This window comes from Eriocheir sinensis, chromosome 14 (assembly GCF_024679095.1).
Source record: "Eriocheir sinensis breed Jianghai 21 chromosome 14, ASM2467909v1, whole genome shotgun sequence".
In the NCBI taxonomy this organism is placed as follows: domain Eukaryota; kingdom Metazoa; phylum Arthropoda; class Malacostraca; order Decapoda; family Varunidae; genus Eriocheir; species Eriocheir sinensis.
Window position 1 is genome coordinate 20,101,365 of NC_066522.1, and position 18,639 is coordinate 20,120,003.

The 18,639-nt window shown below is 46.1% G+C and overlaps 1 protein-coding gene across 1 annotated transcript in view; it reads right to left on the reverse strand.

Annotated features, from left to right (window-relative positions):
* The window catches only part of LOC126998323 (homeobox protein Hox-A3-like), a 117,132-nt gene that overhangs the window by 80,724 nt on the left and 17,769 nt on the right, over positions 1–18,639 (reverse strand). Inside the window, exon 3 of the mRNA XM_050859810.1 lies at positions 200–381. Within this exon, the coding sequence (XP_050715767.1) occupies positions 200–381 (182 nt within the window). The remainder of the gene's footprint in view (positions 1–199; positions 382–18,639) is intronic.

The window sequence follows — 18,639 nt, forward strand, 5'->3', positions numbered from 1 at the left end:
ATCCCTATAGTTTCCCTGCGCCAAGGTTCGCCCCGCGTATCCATGTGTGTGTGTCTGACGGCCATTCCCGTTACCGTGACTTCAGGAAACCCGCGGCACAAGTTATGTTTCCTCGCTGGCCATGCAGGCGTTACGCTCGCTGGGATCCGTCGGTTGGTGCGTCGGGCGGCGTGCGAACCCAACAGCTCTCTTGCCTTACCTGTGTCTGTGTGAGTCCCAGCTTGGCGGCCAGCTCAGCGCGTTCCGGCAGGGAGAGGTACTGCGTCCGCTGAAAGATCTTGTTGAGTTGTTGCAGCTGGAGGGAGGAGTAGATGGTGCGCGGCTTCCTCATCTTCTTGCCCTTGCCACTCACTCTGACCGAACCCTCGTCGTCAGGTTTTTCTGCAAGGAGAGAAGACAGCGTGAGTTTGGGAATGAGCTGAGGAATGGTTAAAAGGGAGAGAACATCATATACAGTTTTATCCTCCTGACAACTTTTTACCTATTATTGTTTCCTGGAAAGATACTCAGAAGACAGCGTGAGTTTGGAAGTGAACGGAAAGGAGAAGGAAAAGTAGAACAGCATCATACCGGCTTATTCTCCCGACAACTCTTACTTAATTATCGTTTTAGTTGAAGTAAGATAATCATTTTAACCCAATACGATAGCTTATCTTCGATTTACCAGCTATTTTTTATACCATTAGCATATTATTTTACACCATCATGATCACACAACTTACAGCATTTAGAACTTAGGCATCATTCTTTTATTTGGACAATCTTTACTTGCACGAAGACAATGGGATACAGAGACTTGTGGACTAAAGACTTATTCAGACCTTCAGCTTTATCTTTTTCATTTTTTTTCCGCCTAGTAATGATGTTATGCAAGAGCGGTCATGGAAAGTGGCGGAGCGGCGTCTGGAGAGTGTCTGACCGGAGCACTCGGGTGGAAATACCAGGTTGAGACGTCAGGAAGCGAGCGATGGGACGCTGAAGGGGAGGAAGGGAAAGGCGAACGGACGAACGGACGGACGGACACTCGGCCAGCGGTGGTGGTGGTGGTGGTGCGGCGGCGTTATGGGTGGTTTGTGTATCCGGTGGTGGGGCGAGGCAGACCCAGAGACATGATGTATCGCCCTGACCACGCCTCCCTCACCTCCCCAGCCCCTTCTCTCTCCCTCACTCACTCCCTCCCTACACACACACACACACACACACACACACACACACACACACCGCCTCACTTCGCTTCTCTCTCTCCCCCTCCCCCTTCTCTCTCTCCTTCGTCCTTTCCACACCCTCCTCTCTCTCTATCTCTCCTCCCTCTCTCCCTCTCCATGTAGTAATATACCTCCGCCATCACCTGTGTTACCTGTGCTCACCACCACCACCACCACCACCACCATCTCAGTCTTTCCGAACACGCGTAACACAGATCTACAGTCTAATTAGTTTACTTCGATAAATAAGCTCGTTAGGTCACTCGTTATCTGTTTGGCAATATATCACCTCACCACCACCACTACCACCACCTTCACCACCATCACCATTGCAACAGTTCTCATCTACTATAGCAGCCATCACCACCACCACCACGTCACACACTACCACTGCCATATTTTTTTTTATATTAATCACTATCATCATCACCACTATTATCATCAGCTTCTCTCAACACCCTCAACACCACCAAATCCCGCTATTCACCATCACCTCCACCACCAAGGCAACACCACTTAAAACCACCCATCGCCATCTTGTTTACCATCACCATCAACACCATCACGAACTACATTACTGAACATTTGTATACTACCTCACCGCTCACCAGTATCCCTAACTAACATCACCACCTCACCATTTCACCGCGTCATGCTCCCTCATTCACCACCACCTTCACCACCACCACCACCACTAACGAGCCCATATGCTTATACTCGGCTTAATTGTGACGTGAAATCCAACCTTTGCTCTGATGTCGCGTTTCTGTGAAGGGGAAGAGGAAGGGGAAGGGAGCGTGATGGTTGGCGGAGGTAATGATCATTCTACGTCGCAATGTTTCTCTATAACCCGGACGCGTGTTGTGGTGCCGAGGCAATCACGAGGAAGGCGAGGGAGATAAAATGTGCTGTCGAGTGTGTGGAGGCTTAGAGTAACATGTGTCAGGAAGTTATTACAAGTCAGTGAACATTGGAATACCGGCCGACAGCGGGTAAGATGTGTGACGAGGAAGGCCATTGAAGATACATGAGTTCCCGGATGTGTGGAGGCTCAGAGTAATATGTGTCAGGAAAGTACAAGTCACTGAACATTGGTACAGAGGCCAAGTAGTAGTGAGGTGGGTGACGAGGAAGGAGAGTGAAGATACAGGAGTTCTCGGGTGTGTGGAGGCTCAGAGTATGATGAGATAGGAAAGTACAAGTCACTGAACATTGGTATGGAGATCAAGAGAAATAATGAGTGGCGAGGAAGGCCAGTGAAGATACATGAGTTCTCGGGTGTTGGAGGCTCAGAGTGTCAGGAAAGTACAAGTCATCTATTGATTGAATATTTGCAGGCGGAGAGCTCTTAATCGATTGAAGATGTGTTTGATATTTAGATCACGCATTTTTTTTACAGCAAAGGAAACAGTTCAAGGGCTTAAAAAAAAGAAAACAATAATGAAATAAAAGCCCGCTACTCACTGCTCCTAAAAAGAGTAGAGAGGAGTGGCCAAAATAGAAGTCAATATTAACTGTGACCTTAGTCGAGCAGAATACACTGAATTTTCTCTAACTCATCGTCAGTAATACCAGACTACTCTTATCACTCAGCCAGAATTCAAACTATTTATAAACACTGTGATTATACCGAATCCTTATAATCATACACCTTAATTGGATGGATCACACGTGGATATTTCTCTTTAGTTCCCATCTTTAACAATATCAGTCTACCCTCATAACCTCAAAATTCAATTAGTTTAACAACATTGTGATAAAAGAAGGGCAAGATTGTAGATATGTATTTTGATAAACTGACGGAAAAGTGACGTTCGTGTCGTGCATGCATAAGAACATGGACTTTGTTGTTCATTGTCAGGAAAATCGATGTTGATGGTATCGGACACAAAATGACGGACGGGCTACAAGAAAGTTAATATCTGAGGATACGAGATTAATGTTTGATTTTTATATATACATGTAGCGGAAACTCTACGTATTTCCTGTAGCAAAAGAAAAATACTTGATATGTACACCCGAAAAAAAAGGATAAAATATTCCAAGTGATGACAGTAAACACATGAACTCCACAGCGATGTCCAGGGAGGTAAGGACAGTGTGCGTGCCTGCGTCTGCGTTGCTGCAATACGAACACGCTAAATGATGGTGAAGAAGGTAAACAGAGAACGTGTGAGAGCCAAGTGAGCCAAGTTAACGACGGGCAGCAAATTATAGCGTACTAGAGAGAGAACGAATAGCGAATGAGCAAAAGGACATTGACACGCTAAATGGCTATACGAGGAAAACGAAAATAGTGTACTGAAAACAAAAAAAAGGAAACATGAGCACATTAGCATATCAAATGACTACGAGGAAGACAAAAAGTATACTGAAGACAGAAATTAACAAACACATTACCACGCCAAATAACTAAACTAATACGAAAACTTTGGACGGAGAATCAACACAATAACGCACCGATGAATCAGTGAAAAGATAATTAAAAATAAGAAAATATCACAACGGAGACACGGAAAAATTACTCATATGAAAAAAAATGCATGAAGTGACAAACGGCTCCTGCGGCAGAGGCTTCCTGAGGGCGCGGGGCCGTGATGACAGACCGCCGTTCCTTCTGCCGGTCGTGAGCGTGGCGAAACGACCCCCACGCACGACACTGAGGCAGGGACGCAGCGCCACTCACGGACACACGGGTACGGCGACCACGTGGATGCTTCAACACGTGACATTAATTGCGGCAATCACATGGAAACTTAATCACGGGACAAAAATACGAGACAATAAATACAATAACCACGTGGATAGCAAAACATGGGACAGTAATAAATGCGATAACCAGGTACGTAATAATCACTGGACTTCCTTTGAGGCTTTGACACATGATAATAAACAACTGGTAAAGAATAAAGAATAATAAGGCAATCACGTAACTTCGAAGGATTGAAACCGTAGCAATAAACAGAGGAGGTAAAGGTGGAGATTCACTTAAGTCCAAAACCCCGGGGTGACAACAGAATCAAAGGTACACTCAGGTAGCTGGCCGAGGTGAGAACCCAGGTATAAGAAAGGGCTGCAATTTGTACGCGGCATTCACAACAACAAGCTTACCAGTCAGTCCCTTTCGATCGGGCCTTCAAGGTGACGCCGACGCAGTGCACGTGTTAATAAATGAGTGTGTGGATGCATAAATAAATGAGATTGAGAGGCCTGAATAATTGATGGCTTGGAAAGAGGGAACGTTTTGTGTGAATATGTACGACACCTGAGAGAGAGAGAGAGAGAGAAGAGGAGGAGGTATGATGCGCAGGGTTAATTTTGGAGACATAAAGAGATACATAGAGATAGATAGATAGATAGATAGATAGGTAGATAAAGAACGGTACAAAAATAAACGGAAATACAGAGATACACAGACAAACAGACAGACATACATACAGCCAGATTTACAGAGCAACAGCCAAATAGACAGACAGACAGACAGTTACCCAGACATCCAACAAGCCAGCACACTAGACAGACACCCCACAAAATATACAGCCAACAAAACAGACAGACAGACAGACAAACAAAACACGGAGGGAAGAACAGATGGGCAGCGACGGTAGGGGAGCGACGTTCTTCCTTCCTCCTGTTGAAGAAAATTTTCCTCCAACCTTCGCGCGCGGCTCCCGAGAACGGCGCCGACCAGGAAAAGAAGAAGTGGAACAACGTGTCGAGAGATAAGCAGGTGACTCCGCGGCGTGTGTCGGGCAGATGGTGTGTGTGTGTGTGTGTGTGTGTGTACGGCAAGGCAAGACACAGAGATCCCGCGCCTTGATTACACACGCACACATACACGCACACGCACACGAACTCACCGTAGATCATTCTGTAGACGCTCATGCACATACATAGACAAACAGATACGATACCAACCCCCCTACACGCACACACGCACACATGCACACCAACGCAGCGTAAATCATCTTGTAAACACACATGCACAGACACAGACAGATAGGTACTCCCCCTCCCCCTCCCCCCCACACCCACACATACACACACATCAATTTACAGGTTTGTTCATAAATTTCGACCCGAGAAGGTATCCATATATAACTTGGATGAAAGCTGCCATTGAGACGTGACAGCCTGAGGTTACTACCTGAGTGAATATATATTACAAGGTTGATATAAACATTCACACCAGGTGACAGATATTGAATAAAGGCAAAATGTATACATATGAATATTTTTTTTTTACTTATATATTATCTTTTCTCCTCCTCCTTTCTTCCTGTTTCCTCCTTCTCCTTCTTCTTCTTCTTCGTTTACCTATTCATTTTTTTAAGAGCAAGAGAAACAAGGGAGGATAAGAGATTACATTCACACATATATACATAGATAGATAGATAGATGGATAGATAGATAGGTTAGTGTGTGTATTGAGAAAGACAGTGTGGGGAGTGGGGAATGACATGATGAGTGCTATGCCAATGAGTGGAAGAGGGAATCTGAGGGCAGGTTTAGGGATGTGTAAGGTATGAGAAGATAGGAAGGTAAGGGAAGGTTTTAAGGAAGGGGAAGGAGTATGCGGTAGAGGCGAGGATGTGTAAAGAAGGAAGGAGGAGGATGTTCAAGGCTATGGTGAACGTGACAGTCCCTTACGCGCAGAAAAATTGGCCTTGGGAGAGAGAGAGAGAGAGAGAGAGAGAGAGAGAGAGAGAGAGAGAGAGAGAGACACACACACACACACACACACACACACACACACACACATATACACACACAAAGACACATCACGCGTCTCTAAACTCCCCAATCGATATAGTAAAAAAAAAAAGTCTTGAAGTGTAAATCGTGACTGGTTTAGCAAGTGACAACAAACACATTAACACACACACACACACACACACACACACACACACACACACACACACACACACACACACACACACACACACACACACACAGATGTTCAAATAGAAACGCATCATATTTTATTTTATTTGTGTCAAGCTTTTTACACACACTTTTTTTTTACTCTCTCTCCGTTTCTTTCTCTTCTCGTTCCTTCTTTGTTTCTCCTCCTTTCCTTTTAATTGTTTCTTTTGTTCCTATCACTCCTTCACATTCTCCCTGTTTTTTTTTATAGTTTTCCTTTCCTCGTCTCTTCCTCTTCCTCCTTTTTCCTCCTCCTCCTCCTCTTCCTCCTACACCATTGCCAACTTACAAAATACTGAGATCCTTTTTGACCCCTTGAATTTAAGTTAACAAAGGGCAAAGGTAGGGAGGAGGGAGGGAGAAAAGTTGGATAAAGGCATCTCTCTCTGTCTCCCTTTTCCTCCTTTCCTCCCTCCAACGTTTCCTCCTCATTTCCCTTTCCTTTCCCTCTCCCTCTCTCCCTCCACCTCTTCTTACCTGACTGACTGGCTTTTCCCCTCACCTGAGATCGATTCCTCCCCGACTTCGATTAGAAAAAATGAAAATTGATGATAATGATAATACGCGATATGGTTGTCATTATTTATCATTCTCTTTAACTGTCGATGATAATGATAATAATTGTAACGATGAATAAGTGAGTAAGTGTTTAAACAGGTATACCTCAACACAGAAACACTCACACCACTTCTAATATAATCCATGAATCCTTTTCCACTACTTCCTTCCTTTTCCTTCTTATCCACTCACCCCCACACCCTCTCTCTCTCTTTCTCTCTCCTTCCGTGTCCTTCCTTCCCCTTCCTTCCTCTCCCCTCACACACACACCTCATCCGCATCAGCCCATCATATCTCAACTCATCCATCATTTTGTAGTGCCTTCGTATACAGCTCTTCAGAATAACCCAGAACCACATCAAACGACCCAAGTAATAAGGTTCTGTTGTAAATGAAGTCAGGCATGGGCTTAGCTTCCATACAGTTGTTAGGTTTAGTGAAATATTTGTAAGGAGAATGGTTTACGAGGATGGCTTTGGGGGATTGAAACAGCCTTGCCTCTTCTTGTTTGCAGACTACTTGTGTTTTTTATATGTTTTTATTTATACCTTACATCCTTTATTTGCTTAGTTATATATAGTACCTACACCTTGTCTTATCCCTTTCTACTTCAGTCCTACCCTGCAGCTGCCGCCCCCTTCTCCCTTCCCTTGAAACTATTGCCAATGTTGCCCGCTTCCTTTCCTCTCCTGCCCTCTTCTCTTCCCCCTTTCCTCGCCCTTCATCAGTTTCCCCTCCCCTTCCCCCTTCCTCCCACCTCTTCCTCCCCTACCCCCTCCCTCTTCCTAACCTCTTCCCTGCCCTCTCCCCCTTTCCTCCCCCTTCGAACTGCCCTCCATCCCTCCCCCTCTCCCCTTCTTCCCCTTCCAGCTCCCCCCCCCCTCCCCCCCCCCCGCCGCCACCGCAGACCCTCCGCCAAGCCGCACCAGGCACATAACTCCACTCATTAAAGCGGAAAGTTATCTCCGGGAACAAAGCCAATTGGTTTCTCTCTCTCTCTCTCTCTCTCTCTCTCTCTCTCTCTCTCTCTCTCTCTCTCTCTCTCTCTCTCTCTCTCTCTTGCATTCTGTCTATCTATCACTATATCTACTTTTTTCCTCCATTGCCTATTTCTCTCTCTCTTTCTCTTTCCCTTCCTCCCAGTATTTCACTTTCCCATCCTTCTCCTTCTCTCTCTCTTTCCCTCTCGTTCTCCGTTCCTCATTTATCTCACTTCTCTCCTCTCATATCCCTCTCTCTCTCTCTCTCTTTCCCTGTCTATCTCCCTTCCACCCCTCCCTCACTTCTTTCCTCTCAGTATTCCCTTCCTTCCTCTGTCCCCCGCTAGCCGCAACACAACCACACAACACGTGGGTTGGCCGCTTGACGCCAGACCTCCCATTGATTATTTTCGACTCGGCGACGGAAAAGCCGAACTTAATTTCTCTTCGTAATTGCAATGGATTTTTCTCTTTTTGCCTTTCTCCCCTTTCCCCTTCCTTCCCCTCCCCTCTCCTCCCTTCCTACATCGTTACCCCCCTCGCCTTCCCTCCTTCTTTCTCGCTCTCCATGTCCTTCCTTTCTTCCCCTTCCTTCCTCTCCCTTTCTCCTTTCCTGCCCTCCATCCCTCCCCAGCGTTCCCTCTCTCTCTTTCTTTCCCCCGTCGTCCTTACTTCCCCTCCATTTCTCCTTTCCCTCCCCTCCATCGTTCCCTTGCCTCCCTTCTTCCCCTCCCTTTCTCCATCCTCCCTCCTGTCTGGATTGTTTTAAGGGGGAGGGTAAGGGGAAGAGGGCGAGGTAGATATAAAGGGAAGGGGAGGGAAGGGGACGAAGGGACGGTAGGTAAGGAGGGAGGGGAAGAGGAAAGGGACGAGGGTAAGGTAAGTAAGGAAGGAGGGATAGGGAAGGGGAGGAGGGTGAGGTAGGTAAGGAGAGGGGGGAGGAAAGGGGGTTTTAAGGGGTCGTGTGTGGCGTGGCTGCTACACAAAAAAGGGACAACAATGCGCCTTTGTTTTCGGTTGATCTGGATAATAAAAGGGAGGAAGAAAACACCTAAGGACGCACACACACACACACACACACACACACACACACACACACACACACACACACACAATTAACAGGCATGAGACACCATTTCTCGTCTCTCTTCCCCCCTCCCCCCCATAACGAGACTCCCATGCTGTGTCACCATACACCATACACTCACCCAGTCACGTGCCCCCCCCTCCCCCCTCCTCCCCCACCATACACTTCCCATTACCTGTTACCTTTTACCTAACTTGACCCCCTCTCTCTTCCTCCTTTCCCCTATGCTTCCCTTTTTCTTCCTTATCTCCCTTTTTTTTCTCTTTTTCCTTACCTTCAAATACTCCCTTACCTACTATCCTTTACCTTCCCTTACCTGCCTTTTCCTTACCTTACTATGCTTTCCTTTCTCTCCCTCACCTCTCTCCCTAACTCTCCTCTCTCCCCTCTTCTCCATTAACCTTCCCTTGACTTCTCCCTCCCCTTCCTCACCTCCCTAAATATTAATCTCCCCTCTCGCACCTACTCCACCCCTCTTCTCTGCTTTTCATCCCTTCCCCTCATCCACCATTTTCTTCCCTCGCTCACTTCCTTCCTTCCTCTCCTTGCCGCTCTCTCCCCTGACTTTCATTTCCTCCCCATATATCCCTCTCCCCTCAAACGCTTCCCCATACAGTTATCCTCCTTTCTTTGGTCTCTCTTCCCCTTCTATCCGTCTTTAATACTTCATCTTTTTAGTCTCATTCCTTCCCCTCCTTCTTCTTTGTGTTTGTTAGTATTTCCTCTGTCTACCTGCTATCTACTTTCATATCCTATTCTACGTTATTTCTTCCTATCCTCTACTTTCTCCTTCTTTTAGTGATGAATCTCTCTATCTCTCTACTTCCCTTCTGTGTCGTTCTTTCCTTCGCATCGTAACATTATTTTTTCATTCGTTCACTTTCCGTTTCCTTTGGTGTGGCACGTGTTTCGTATTCTTCCCTCTTCCTGTATTCCTTTTCTTCTTTGCCGTGATGGTGCAGTTTCATGCCGTCTTTTGTGGGTTCCAGTTCTCTTATCTCTTTTCTTGGTAGTAATGGTGTTGTTTATTTGCCTTTGATGTCACAATTCTGGAAGGCGAGTTGTGGGGTTGGGGGTGACGGGAGGGGTTGTGAGGTGAGGTTAAGTGAGGGATTGTGGGGTGAAGAGAGGGATTGGGAGGTGAGGTGACGAGTTGAAGGGTGAGGTGAGGGAGTGGGGGGTGACTTGAAGGGGTTGGGAGGTGAGGTGAGATAGATTGAAGGGTTGTGAGGTGAGCTGAGGGGTTGTGTGGGGCTGTGAGAGGAGATGAAGGGTGTGAGACGAGTTGAAGGGTTGGAAGGGGACACGAGAGGTAGTGAGGTGAGCTGCGGGGCTGGGAGGTGAGGTGAAGGGGTGGGAAGTGAGGCAAAGGGATGGGTGGTGAGGTAAGGGGTTGGGAGAAGGTGGGTCTGGAGAGGGGGATATAGAAGGCGAGGTGATGATTGCCACTAAAAATTCCCTTTGATGAAATGTTTGCGCTCGTCATCGACTTGAAAGTGGTCACGGAGGAGGGAGGGAGGGAGGGAGAGTGAGAGAGAGAGGGAGACACTTTAGCGACCAACCTGTCTCAGTCTCTATTTCTTTACCGCTTCGTCTCTTCGTTTTCCATCACCATCACTACCAAATCTGTGTCTTTCGCTATATTTCTACTCTAATCTTTTTCTCCACCCGACCACCACGGAATCTCTCTCTTTCTCTATCTCTGTATTTCCTCCACCTGTACACCAACCTCCTACCTACCTACCAAGCAACCAAACAAACAAACAAGAGAGCGAGCCAGGAACATGATACAAACACACTACTCTCTAATACACTCCTACCTCGCCCTGAACTTTCCCTTACCAAAAAATAAAAAATAAAATAATACATAAACTCGTACAGCGTATTTCACTTTATAATTTCAACAACAACAGCCCCGACTATTTTCATACCCCCCCGGTAGCGGTAACGTTAGCTATACTGTGGTTCGTGGCATGCAGCGGCCCAACGTTTTAAAGCAAATTTGTCGGCCAGTTTGCGTAAATCCGTGTAGCGTTACGTAATTGGGTCTTTAGCCCGATCGCAAGCAAGCGGTAAAAGAGTGGAAAAAAGATAATGCGTGCTTGTGAGGGAAGAACGCTGGACATGGAAGGGAGAGGAGGGAAGGGAGGGGGCTTGGAAAGGGGGAGAGAGAGGGGGTAGAAGAGGAAACAAAAAATAAAAGAGGGTTCAGTGGGGAGAGAGAGGAGGGTGAATGGAGGAAGCATGTAAGAGAGAGCAGGCAGAGGAGGGGACAGGTGAAGGGGGTGCAAGGGAGAGTGAGAGGGAGGTGGGGAGGAAACATATAGGAGAGAGTAAGCAAGGGCGGGATCATAGGGAAGAAGGAGAGGGGGAGCAGGTGGCGGTAGCAAAAAAGAGGGAGAGGACACGATAGGAAGAGGATAAGGGAGAGGAAACATGGAAGGGAGGAGGCAGGAGAGGAAGGACGGTAGGAAGGGAGCAAGAGGGGGAAAGAGGGAGCATGGGAGAGAGAGGGAGCATAGTAAAAGGAAGGAGGGGCGAAAAAAACCGGGAGGGGGAGCAGATAGGAAAGTGTGAATGTGTAGGGAGAACAGGGGAGACAGAGGAAGGGAGAGGAAACATGGAAGAAAAAGCAGAAGAGGAAGCAGGGGAGAGAAACAGGGAGAGGAAGCATAGTAGGAAGAGCAGGTGAGAGAAGAGGAGGTGGAGAGGGGAAAAGTCAGGAGAGGGAATGGGAGGTTAACAGGTGAAGAAAAAAAATATATATACATAGCAATATTACAAATAGAGGCATTTCTGTATTAAAACGAAAAGGCAGTCATTAGAGTTCACGTAATTTGGGTATATTTAATTTCATGGCTACAATCATGCAATGTTATCATGTTCGCCATCTGAGGATATATATAATTCTTTTTCTATTTATTTCCTCTCCTGTTTATTTTCTTTTATTTTCATGGTACTTAATATTCTTTTTCATCTTACGTAGTCTATTTATCCTTCTTTTTTTTTACCTTGCTCTCATTTTCCTTTATTTATACACTATTTTTTTCATTTTTTTCCTTGTTTTCATTTTCCTATATTTATACATGCTCCTTCTTCTTTCTCTTGTTTTTTTTCCATGGTACTTAATATTTTTTCCATCTTACGTAGTCTATTCTTTTCTCTGTTTCCCCGTGTTTCCATTCCCCTTTCTTTTAGCACGTTACTTCCTCCCTTCACGTCCACTCCCCCTTTTCCCTTTTCCCCCCGCCACGCGCCACCATGACGGGGGTGAATTCCTCCCACACAATGGCCGCCTCAATTCTGCATCAACGCGGCAATAATTCATCAAGTGGTCTTTTCAGCCCCTTCACAGATAGACGCGTCGCTCCCCTCCACGACTCCCGCCCGCGCGTGTGTGTGTAGGGAATATACTGTACGTGGCAGGTGCACTACTATTACTACTACTACTACTACTACTACTACTACTACTACACAAATCTCCAAAATGACACCCACATGAAGTACAGTCTCGAGGGAAAGCAAACCATACCAAACACTATAAGTAAAACATGCCCTATAAAACTGTAGCTACTACTACTACTACTACTACTACTACTACTACTATTACTACACGTAACAACAAAGCAATCATTAGTCTTATTCCATCACTCAACTCCACTTCATTCCAATAGTACTCGCTGCCCTTCATCTCTCTCTCCTTCTCTATCTCTCTTTCTCTCTTCTCCCCCTTTCTCCTTCCTTTCAAGTCTCTAATCACTGTTAACTGGGGCCGGCCAATCCTCGCTCCTCCCCTCCTAATCGCCTCCACCAATCACCAGTGACATCACGCGTGCATCCCCCGCCCCCTGCAACAAACGTATCCAATCACAATCAGCGGGTGACGGATGCAGCTCCCGCCCCGCTGCCGAACTTGCACTAATTAAAACCCTAATCAGATCGGCTATATATATCTCGCTCCGACGATGGATTCCTTCACTCCGCTGTATCACTACCTCCCTCCTCCTCCTCCTCCTCCTCCTCCTCCAATTCTTCCTCTCATCCTGCTCTCCCTCCTCCTCCCCAACCCTTGTATGTGGCTGACCTCACCTACTATTACTACTACTACTACTACTACTACTACTGCTGCTACTACTATAATTGTATTCTAACAAGTAGAACTACGTGGCGGATCTTTTTCTTTTTTGCCAATCAATATATTTTTTTTGCTTTTTTCGTTTTTTCTGTCTTTCTGTTTGGTATATAGAAGCGGTGTCTTGAGGGCTTTATTTTTTTTTTGTCTTTCGTCTGTTTTTCGTTCCTGTAATAATGAAAAACCATAAGGTCGAGTGTCAGCGAGGCAGTCCCCACCTGGCCACACACTCAGGTGCAACAGGTTCATCGTGGCCGCGGTCGCTAAGTGGTCCTCTCCGGGGCTCGAGCACCTGGGCGCTAATGAAGGCCGGCTCGAGGGTTACCTGGAGTGCTTTATGGAGCCTAATTAAGCTCTTGATATCGATCAGCCGCGGTAAAGTTGAGAGGTTGTTTGGCCCGCGGAGCGCCACCTACCGCGGCTACTTAACGGCAACACCTAATTAAAGGTAAATTTGTAGGTAGGCGCGACCGAGAGGCTTGTGTGAGGCTGAGGCAGGACTGGGTGGAGGGCAGGGGCGGGGAGGGTGGTGAGGAACCTTGGAGGGAACGTGCTACAGCGGGGCGGGGACACAGATGATAGAGATGATGAGATAGATAAGGAAAGTTAATTCTCTTCCTTTCATAAAGCTGAGCACTGGAATATTGGAACAGGTAAAGAAAACCTAGTCTCGCCTAGTGTTCATGGTGACTACCAGTGAAACGTTGGATTATAAAAAGGAAACCCAATTTCTCTTTGATATTCATAACGGCAAACTGACGATGTTTATAGAGACACATTCGGCGAAGCTTTCCGACACCGCCTTCGTACATTGTAAGCTTTTCGACGTCCTTTGTTATCGACGCCTGAAATCTTTCCTTATGCTCTTGTTACTGCCTCTACATGCTTCACCCACCACTATCATCATCAGCAGCTACTATAGGACAAAGGCACATCCCAGTATCCTTCTCCTTTCTGTCTTACGCTCACTGTACATCACCCTGCTCTTGCAACTGTTCAAACTTAAGCTCTGCCTCTGATTCCCTGTTCCGCCCACACCTGTAGACGTGGTTGTGTTGAAACTGTATTAAGAGGGTGGAGGAGACGAGCGTGGAGGTCTCAGGAACAGCAATGGAGGTGGTGGTAGTGGCGGTGAAGGTGGTGGTGGTGGTGGTGGTAGTGGCGGCCAGGTAATTAGGAGAAGTGCCTCGCCATGCCTCACCTGTCGTAAATCCGCGGTGAGATGAGCGTCGCGCGGCGGTGATGGAGGGGAAGAAGGGGAAGGAGAGGCCAAAGAAGGGGAGCACGAGGGCGGTGAAGGGGAAACGTCGACGTGCTGTGTGATTTTAGGAAGGCGCAGAGAAGGGACGAAGGGAAGCAAAGGAAGGGACGGAGGCACTAAGACTACGGACTGATTGGTTGACGAGAGTGAAACGAAAAAAAGAAGAGGAAAAAAGAAAAAAAGAATAGAGGAAAACTAACTGTAAGAAGAAGAAGAAGATTAATTCATTATAAACAGAATGAAGGAATGTAGAAAAGAAAGAAGAGAAGGAGGAAGAGGAATAAGAGTACAAAATATAAATAGGATGAAGGAAAGAAAAAAAAGAAGAGGAGATGAAGAGGAATAACTAGAAGAACAAGAAGGATGAGGTGTGAGGAAAGAAAGAGGACTCGAAGGTATATAACGGTGAGAGAGAGAGAGAGAGAGAGAGAGAGAGAGAGAGAGAGAGAGAGAGAGAGAGAGAGAGAGAGAGAGAGAGAGAGAGAGAGAGAGAGAGAGAGAGAGAGAGAGAGAGAATAAGGGAACCATGAATAATAGAACAAGGATAGCCGGAACCACGTGAAGGCCCCCGTTGCGTGACTGGGGGAGGCACGGCTTGGTGATCTGCTGGAGGACGCCTCGAGTTTGGTCTGTCTTGGTTCGAGTTTGGTCCGTCTTGGTAGATTAGAATTTGGTCTATCTTGGTTCATCTTGGTCTGTCTTGGTCCGTCTTGATTTGAGTTTGGTTCGAGCTTGGTTTGTTTTGGTTTGCCCTTATCCGTCTTGGTTCTAGCTTGATCCGTCTTTGTCCGCCTTGTTCTTTGTGCTCGTCGCCGAATGGTATCGTGAAAGACACCTTCGTGGTACATCTTCGCCGCGGCCTTCACTGGATGGTTCTTTGTCTAGTGTTATAGACTGAGGAGCTTGGTGGCCATGGTTCGATCACCACTACTATAACGACTACTTCTCCTTCTCCTTCTCCTCCTCCTTCTCTTCCTTCGCCTATTACTACTATCATCACTTACTACTATAAACACAACACCTCTCTTTCGGCCACCTCTTTGGATTCTTTTGGGGAGCAGCGAGTAGCGGGCTTTTTTTTATCTATTATTGTTTACTTTTTGTGTGCCCTTGAGCTGTCTCCTTTGTTGTAAAAAAAAGAACTCTTGCCACTATGAATTAATCTCTATGAAAATGGAGATCAAAATACCATAAACGTAATATTCAATAAACGTACGTATCGCCGTGGAGGGAATAAGAGTAGGATGAAGAGGGGAAACTGAAAAGGCTGCAAAGAGGAAAAATAGGTAACATTAGGAAGAGCATGCCGGAAAATGAGAAAGAGGAGAAGTAACAGAAGAAGGAGAAGCATCGAACGGAGGAAAAGTAGAAGTAACAGGATGAGGGGCAGTGATAGGAAGAAGAAGAGAAGCAGCAGAAGGAAAGGAGGAGCAGGTAAAGGATGAAGGAGGAAGAGGAGGAGGAGGAGAGGCGTGTAGGGGCGCGAAGCAGTAGGCACCAGCAGAACATTTATGCTCGGGGGACTATGGTAATGACGCCCTTCCACCCACCCACCGCCGCCCGTTACACCTGCCTCGGCCCCGCCTCAGGTGCAGCGCCGGGGGGAGGGAAGGAGGGAGGGAGAGGGAAGAAGGCAATTACCGAAGATAACGATTCTGTACAACATAGACAACATAGTTACAAAGACGAGTACAAGGAAGGGGGAGTGTGTGTGTGTGTGTGTGTGTGTGTGTGTGTGTGTGTGTGTGTGTGTGTGTGTGTGTGTGTGTGTGTGTGTGTGTTTCTGTCTTTGTCACTCTATCTGTCTACACACACACACACACACACACACACACACACACACACACACACACACACATGTACATCTTTACTCATGCAGGAGCTGTCTGTCGGTACACAAATGGCCTGCCAAAAACGAGGGGTCGCGAGCTCCCCATCAACTCTCTCCATCATCCTTCCCCCCATCACCCTTCTCCCCATCACCCTTCTCCCCCATCACCCTTCTTTTCCCATCGACCCCTTCCTCGCTCACAGACTTCGCCTACCCAAGCAAGTCCTTCCTCTACATCCAATGAGCACAACTATTACCTACAGACATTGAGTATCTCCTAGAGCTCATTGGTTTCAAATTTCCGCTCACGCACACACTCGAACATACACCCCGTGATATGCGCAAAAGAAAAGCTCCCACACCACTCCTGCATAACCTCTCATTCCTGCCCTATGCACCATGACTTGTGTTTGGTTTATTGAAGGGAAGATGATGGGAAAGAGGAAGGAGCAAGTGGAGTCTTCCTTTCATGTTATTTTTAAGGGAGAATGAAGGAAATAAAGAAGGGAGCAAGTGGAGTCTCCCTTTTGTATTATTTCAAGGGAAGCTGAATGAAAGGAGCTAATGCAGTTTCCCTTTTGTTTTATTTTTAAGGGAGAATGAAGGAAAGAAGGAAGGAAGCAAGTGAAGCTCCTCAGTCATTTTCTTTTCTCCCTCGCAACTCATTCGCTCTTTCATGTATTCGCTGAGTGTGAAGATTACAAGGAAGGGAATGAAAAAATATAAATGCGAGAGAAAGAGAAAATATAAAAAGAGAAAGATATTAGTAACAGGATGAAAGAAGAGAGAAGGTGAGAGAAGAAGGAGGATACGGATAGAAGACACCAGGGAGAGAAGATTGAAGATGAGAAGGAAAAAATAAGAGAAGAAAGAAAGTTAGTTAGCTCGAAGGGAAGAAAAGTTAAGAGGAATCAGGGAAAAGAAAAGGAAGGTAGAAAATGAGAAGGAAGGAAGCAAAGAGGAGAGAAAGGAGAGGACGTAGGAAAAAAAGAAGAGCAAGTGTAATATGAGGAGAAAAAAGGGGAGCCAGTCTTTCAGAGGGGAGGAAAAGAAGGTATTGGAGAGGGAAGGAAGGGGAGTCAGTCAGTCAGTCAGCCAGCCAGTCAGCTCATTCAGTAACACGCTAAGCCACCATCAGAGAGAGAGAGAGAGAGAGAGAGAGAGAGAGAGAGAGAGAGAGAGAGAGAGAGAGAGAGAGAGAGAGAGAGAGAATAATTTTATGGGTTTAGTAGAATCAGGTACGGTCACACTTGATACTCAGAAATTCATGGCTGCTATTGCGCGTGTGTGTGTGTGTGTGTGTGTGTGTGTTCATGACCTTCGTGTCGAGGTTTCACGCCACAAGTGCTCCGTTTCTCTAATGAACACGCGGACCTTAGTATTAGAAATGGTGCTGGAGATGTGTGTGTGTGTGTGTGTGTGTGTGTGTGTGTGTGTGTGTGTGTGTGTGTGTGTGTGTGTGTGACGCTAATGATCCTGTCTGCGGTGTGGGGACTGAAACCGCATTAACAGCCGTATCAAGTTGTGACCTTCACCCACTCCACACACACACACACACACATACACAAACACACAGAGCTCTTCCCCCAATACCATTCCCCCCACCCCACACACACCTCCCCCTCTGTTCCCCTTTCCACCCACTCCCACACGTCAGCCTTCCTCGTGGCGTCCAGATGAATGAGAGATTAATTACAGGTAACATCTTGGTAATCCAGGTGCGAGGGTCGACTAGCAGAGGCTGGAGGTGAGGGTTCGGGCTGTTAGCGATGAGATAAGGCGAGACATATGAGCCTAGGAGAGGTGGGGGTGGGAGAGGGTAGGAGGTGATGGGAGTCAGATTTAGGAAAGGGAGAGGAAAGGGGAGTGAGAAACAAAAGGACAGAGAACAAGACACGAGTGAGGAAAGAAATAAAGAGAGAAAACAGGAGAGATGAGGAGAGGGGTAACGGTGAGGACAGGAAGAGAATGGACCGAAAAGACAAGGAGAGGAGAGGAGAGGAGAGAAGAGAGGAGATAATACCCTTACATCATCAGATGATAAAATAACAAAATACTAGGAGAGGGAAAGGAAAGAAAAGCATCGGTAAGGGAGGGAGAGGAGAAAGGAAGGGAGAAAAAATAAGAACTGGAATAAGTAGAGAAAAAAGAGAAAAGGGAAAAGAAAGAAGGAAAAGAGAGAGGAGGTTGGACAGAAGAAGAAAGAAAATATATAAAAGAAAAAGAAAAAGAAAGAGAGAAATGAGAGAGAGAGAGAGGGAGAGAGAGGAAAAGGATGAGGAGAGAGCAAGAGCAAAGGAAAGAAAAAAATATTAAAGGATAATAGTTTTAGATAAATTTTTTTTTTTTTTTGTTTTTTTTTGTTTGTTTTTTTTAAATGGTAAGAGAGGGAGAGATTTAAGAAAGGAAGCAACAAAGAAAAACAACAAAAGATGATGAAAGCTTAAGTAAAAAAGTGCTTTTATATGTTATATGTTCATGCTTTGATAGACCAATCGAAACCTTCCCTCTTTTTTTTTGTTGTTTTTTTTTTTTTTTTTTTTTTTTTTTTTTTTTTTTTTTTTTAATTTCTATACTTTTCTATATAATTTAGTTTCTTGCATGTTCCCGAGTTTTTTTGCCTTCATAACAATCTCTAAGAAGCCTTGATAGTGATGAA